At 32.9% G+C, this 6,000-nt stretch overlaps 1 protein-coding gene across 3 annotated transcripts in view; it reads left to right on the top strand.

Moving 5' to 3' along the window:
• The first annotated feature begins 4,331 nt into the window (after positions 1 to 4,331).
• LOC109071881 (zinc finger protein ZFPM2-like) overlaps positions 4,332 to 6,000 on the top strand; it is a 143,489-nt gene continuing 141,820 nt past the window's right edge. For 2 of the 3 annotated variants that reach the window (XM_042741601.1, XM_042741600.1), the window contains exon 1: positions 4,332 to 4,600. In XM_042741601.1, coding sequence (XP_042597535.1) covers positions 4,561 to 4,600 — 40 coding nt within the window. In that variant the 5' untranslated portion in view covers positions 4,332 to 4,560. The remainder of the gene's footprint in view (positions 4,601 to 6,000) is intronic. The other variant, XM_042741598.1, reaches the window with a different exon arrangement.

The following is a 6,000-nucleotide window of genomic DNA, read 5'->3' as shown; positions in this document are numbered from 1 at the left end:
AAAAAATCGTGGTGGAAAAGATTGAAGATAAAGGAAAAAATACAGGATCTTATGAATTTTAAAAATGACAAATTTCAAAAAAAAAAAAAAAAAAAAACCTTCCTGGACAATGAAATCATTAAGAAACTGGAATTTGTTAATTTTAAAGGGATTTAAAAAAGGGAATGATAACAAAAAACAAAGAAAGATGAATCAGGATGAATAGCATGTTTACAAAAAATATATATAGATTATCAGTTTGAAAAAATATTCACAGTAAAATGTTTTGTTTGTCTGAAATGTTGATTAGATGAAAAAAAAAACACTTGGAATTTATTAAATAAAGTTTTTCTATGTAAAATTAAAAGACAAAAAACATACTTTAGCCATGTTTTTATTGTGATAATGCGCCAAAATATATGATTTCCATCTTTTAAAATTACATTGAATATTTTGCGAAAACAATAGACAGAATCAACACTGTTAATCAGGCAGTCAAGCAGATCGATAACCTCAAAATTATATAATCTGGTAAATCATTCTAGAAATTGTATTGGTCTATCTGTAAATGGAAGCAATTGCATTCAATAATACATTGCTACCAAATGCAACTATATTTAATGACATGCATGCAGCATTGGCTGTCTCTGTGTGCTTTGAATTTGGGATGAACAACACCTTAACAATCATTATTATACAGCACATTATTATACAGTATTTTTCAGCCATATTTATTATCTGACCTGGTGTGCCTGGATTAATTTAATCTGGCCCTGGAACAAAATACAAGGTTAAATTAAGAAAAAGCAGCGTTCCCTGATCACTGTGACTGATATTGTGTCGCATTTATACACAGCGTCCTTCTGCAGTTATATCTCCTGCAGCAAAACACTTTGATTCAATTATTGATTGGTTAAAACAACCTCTAATTCCTTGCATATGTGCGTACAGCGTTTCCAAGAAATGAAACATGTTTCCAAATGTAATCTAACCTTGAACGATATGAAAAGACAGTGCAGAAAGGACAGGGTGGCCCTGCACTTGCCTGGGGTCAGTTAATTAATTTGTAGGTACTCGTTAATACAAACCACATGCACTGCCGATGACCTGCCACAGGAGCTCAAAGAGGGTCAGAGAAGTCATACTCAGCCCTATTCAGAATAATACAAAACAACAGTCTGTGACACCTGTGGCCTTCAAATTATGTGAAAACCATGTGAGCGCACAATAGAAATAAGCTTATATGCAACATATTACTCTTATTTAAAAGGAGTGTAGAGTTCAAGGGAACAGCTATAAATGAATTGAGAATAATGTGCATTTTAACATGAAAATTAATAGCTTTTTACGGAAGTGTCAGAATGAGTGTAGGCCCAGACTGTGATCCTTAAGTTAGCTGGAAGTCTCCTGCACAAACTGGGCTTCTGTAGAAATTCGGAATTCTAAAACAGCCAAACAGGAAAACAAATTATAATATTTTCTGGAAAAATAATTTAATTTATATTTACAATAAATTTAATTTATATCCTGTTTTATATTTGGTATTTTATTTTTGTGGTGATGAATGAATTGATATAGGATGCAGTTGATGAGCTTAGAAAATATTGCACGAGAAAATGTAACAACATAGAAAAATATTCAGAAATGATCGTTTAACATTGAACAATTTATAAACCAGCATAAAATATTCACTGAATCACCTCAAGAGAGAGGCATGTATGGTGTGCTAAAGTAAATGATCTGTTTCTTACAAACATACAGCTTCATTTTACAAGATGTTAAATATGGACTGGAGTGGTGTGGATTACTGTGATGTTTTTATCAGCTGTTTGGACTCTCATTCTGATGGCACCCATTCACTGCAGTCTAAGGATCCATTGTTGAGCAAGTGATATATGGCTTAATTTCTCCAAATCTGTTCTGTTGAAGAAACAAACTCATCTACATCATGGATGACCTGAGGGTATGGACATTTTCAACACATTTTCATTTATAGGTGAACAATTGCTTTAAAATGAACACGAATAAAAAAATAAAAAATAAATAAATTTTATATATATATATATATATATATATATTGTATGTGATTTATGTGTTTTGATCTTTATTCAATGAGAAATTGCATGGTATTATTTTTTTAAATAAAATATTAACTTTTTATTATTTGGAATAATTTGCACAAAGAAGTCATGTATAAGACCAGGAACCTGCTTTAAGAGGGTGAAAAGGCTTAGTTTTGGTTTCATGTTGGCATGAGCCTCAGTGTGCCACTAATAGCACCAACAGAACTGGAAAATTAATGACTGCCTGCCATTGGTTCGGCCAAATGTTTAGTTCCACCCCAAACTCAAGCCATTGGTTGAGCAGGAAGGCTGCTCAAACAACAGAGCAATGTTGTCACAAAAATGACACAAAGCAGCTTTAATCTAGTTGTAGTTATAGACAATGAACATGAGCTTTAAAACATTATACATAAGTGATACAAATATGATATAGATTTTCACCATCATTTAGATCTGAAGCAGAACTAGAACTCAGCTGTGAATCGCTAACATTATTCTCCTTCATGGCTGGAGCTCACAGCCCGCCAGCGCTGGAGCCGAGGATGCTGGGAAGAGCACACTTCTTGCCAGAGTGTAATGGCTGGTGAAAGCAGAAGCAAACTGCACAGAGGCAGATAAAGGTTTCCTCAAGGTGCAGCTCTGTTGACTAGTTAACCCCTTGAAATTATGCCGTAGTTTCAGACTCCGTTCCAAAGTCCCGGAATTGGGTTACAAGATAATTTCACAGGCGACTTGCTTGTCTTACTTGGCAGTTCAACTGGCTAATTGAAGAAGGCGATTTCCGGGCCCTGAAACTGTTTAAGAAATGATACTTCAAATTTGAGTAAAGGGATTTTCTGTGACGTGGAAGTTGCAGGATTTTTTGAATATATATGAACATATTTTTCACCAAATGCATGCTGAAAGTAGCACACTGAAAGTCTTGAGTTTGCTGAAGATCACTTTTTAATTAAAACATATACACTTTTTTTTTCATTTGCCTTTGTTTTCAGGTGATTTCAGATTTGGGACTGAAAAATTCAGGGAAAAAAGTTTTCTATTAAATGATTTCTAAAAATCCTCCCCCAGTAATCAGGAAAGGCAAAATTAATTTGAGCCTTTTAACATCTGTTCTTTTATATCTGCTTTTTATACAAAAAACTTTTTTGATTGCTTTATTTTATTTTAAATTAAAAAAATAATAATTCTAAATAGGACATATGCTCATAACTACATTTGTATAGCTGCTTTAGAGTTTTTTTAATGGGCTCTTCAAATAAATTGAACTACACTGAATCAATAACATTTTAAATTCATTCACAAAATTCACAAATACACAGAAAAAAAATGTGATATGAAAGAAGATTCACCCACAGATGAGATGTGTTGGTATGATATCAGTGGTCAAAATAAAACAATTATAGAATTGTAGGCTGTTAGTCAAAATGTCATAATTTCTCTATTATTTTAGACATCAAAGTATAAAACTATTAAATAACAGTATATGTTTAATATATATATATATATAAACAGATTTGTAAAAATGATCGAGCGTAGGCTATCTATAATTTACAAATAAAACGTTTTTATTTGTAAAGATAAAATCTAAAAAAAAAAAAAAGATTAAAAATGAATTAAAATGTAAGTTCAATAAAACTAATGTTTTTCAAGTTTATGAAATATACAGTAAACAGGTCACGTCACAGAAGGGGGTTGCTGTTTTTTTCAGCTGAGCCTCTAGCTATATAAATTGTTTATGATTACTTCAAGTAATCAAGGATATTTAAAGTAATGCTTAACGTGGTAGTTTCAGTGGATGACTTTAAAGGCGTTACTTCAACCACACCTGTTCAAAAACCCCGCCCTCCAAAGAATGGCAGCCAATCAGGCTTTACAAAACCTGAACACAGATAATGACTGGCAGGTAATTTACGTTTTTGATTGGCTAAGAAAAACGCGAGCAGTTCTCCTCACTGCTGAGAACACATATTTTGGTCATATCTGTGAGATAATAGAAACGCTTTATACTCGATAAATTAAGTCATTAATACACAAATAAGTCTATTTTATTCTGGATTTCCATCTATCAAACCTTTAAAAATAACTTTAATGCAAAAAGGCAAAATAAATAAATAAATAAATAAATAAAAAAAGAACACATTTGGCCTGTAGTTTTTTTTGGGTGTATAGTCCACATGAACAGTGAAGTTAAACAGCATTATATGTGAGAGATCGTGTGTGTACGGCGACCGCGGTGGATCAAACTTCATGTTCAAACAAAAGCGCGAAACGCCTTCCCCTCCGCCTTCAGTCCGAGCGGACCGCAGCTCCGCGCACACACACACATACACACATACACACATACACACACACACTCACTCGTGCGCACGCACTGAGCGAGGGGGACGCGTGTGTGAGAGCAAGAGCCTGTGAATAATCCTCATTCCTTCTGCGACCCGTTCGGCTCTTGGATGATCCATAATAACCTCTCATAATAATCTATAATAATAGTTAATAATCAATAATCTTCCGGATCAACATGTCCCGCAGAAAGCAGAGCAACCCCCGGCAAATCAAGCGTAAGTTACTCTGTTTATTATTATTACTATTATTTGTTTCAAAGCCAAGCGGAGTAAAGTTGGATGAAAGGGAGATAGAGATAGATCAGTTTATTATGACAACTGATAGTAGCAGCAGGTGCAAATGTTCTTCTTTTTGTCCTTCTTTAATTCTTGTTTGATGATTCGGTGTGTTTGTATTTAACGAGGCTTGCTGTCGCGTGAGACTGGTTTAGGTAACATTTTTAAGACTTGTTTGTTATGCTTTCATTTTGCGTTTACTAATTCTTAGCGCATATTTTAGTTTTGTTGTGTGTTCTTTGCTTATGTAGGCTATAATATTTATGCTCGTGCTTAGGCTATTTAATTCTTAAAGTTTCATATAGTGACGATAAAATAAACTGAATAAATTAGTTGTTTTAGATGATGTTAAGCTGATTCTTTCAAAGCCCCAGGAGGGTCTGTTTACAGTCAGTCCTTTTTTGTATTTGTTGAGGCATGAAGAGATGTTTTTCATAATAGTGACATTTGAAGTCTTGCTTATGTTTTCATTTTTGCTTTTATTTAGTATTTATGCACATTGCAAGTTTATTATTGGCTATCAAACAGAATGAATGAATAAATAAATAAATAAAATGCAACTGTTTTTTTTTTTTTAGAAGAATAGTTATGCATGTTTGTTTAATACTGCTAAAGTTTTATATTCTGTAGTGAGAATCTCATAAACTGATTCAGAGTTTTAGTTTAAAGCAGTTTCAGATTTGAAGACGTTCAGCTGATTCTTTTAAAAAGGTGTACAGTAAATAGTGTTTTGAGTCTGTTCATCTTTCAGTCTTTTTGTATTTGACCATGTTAAGATGTTTTCAACGATTAACAGGCAATACATTGGTTATCACATTTTTAAATGTCATGTTTTTATTCTTGACATTTTATTATAGCGTTATTGTTCTTTGGCAAGCTGTATAAAATTATGATAGCTGAATTGTCATTCAGTTTTTAGGTCACTGTAGATTTACGTCCAGCTATACTTGTAAAGGTTTTAAGGGTCTGTTTAGAGTCAGCTGTGGATGTCCTCATGCATGCTAATACAGACTGAAATATAGTTTGTGTATTTATGATAATGCATGTAGAAAAAAAGAATTAATTAGAATTAGTCAATGTCTAAATGTGTGATAACAAAACCTATTTAGTTGTTGCATTCCTTAAATGTGTTCTTCCAAAAAAGTATTTCTGTGGTCTAAAATAAATTTAATATTTGATAAATATGACACAGCCTAGAATAATCTGCAGAGCTCTACAGAGTTAAATAAATAATGCGTTTCATAAAATATACACCATCAGTAGCTTGAGCATTTCCATTTTTCAGGGCCTATTTTTAGGACACTGTTATGATATACTACCTGAATATTTTCAGCACCTCA

Source organism: Cyprinus carpio, chromosome B16 (assembly GCF_018340385.1).
Source record: "Cyprinus carpio isolate SPL01 chromosome B16, ASM1834038v1, whole genome shotgun sequence".
Classification (NCBI taxonomy): domain Eukaryota; kingdom Metazoa; phylum Chordata; class Actinopteri; order Cypriniformes; family Cyprinidae; genus Cyprinus; species Cyprinus carpio.
This window is presented reverse-complemented; position numbering and strand designations above follow the sequence as displayed.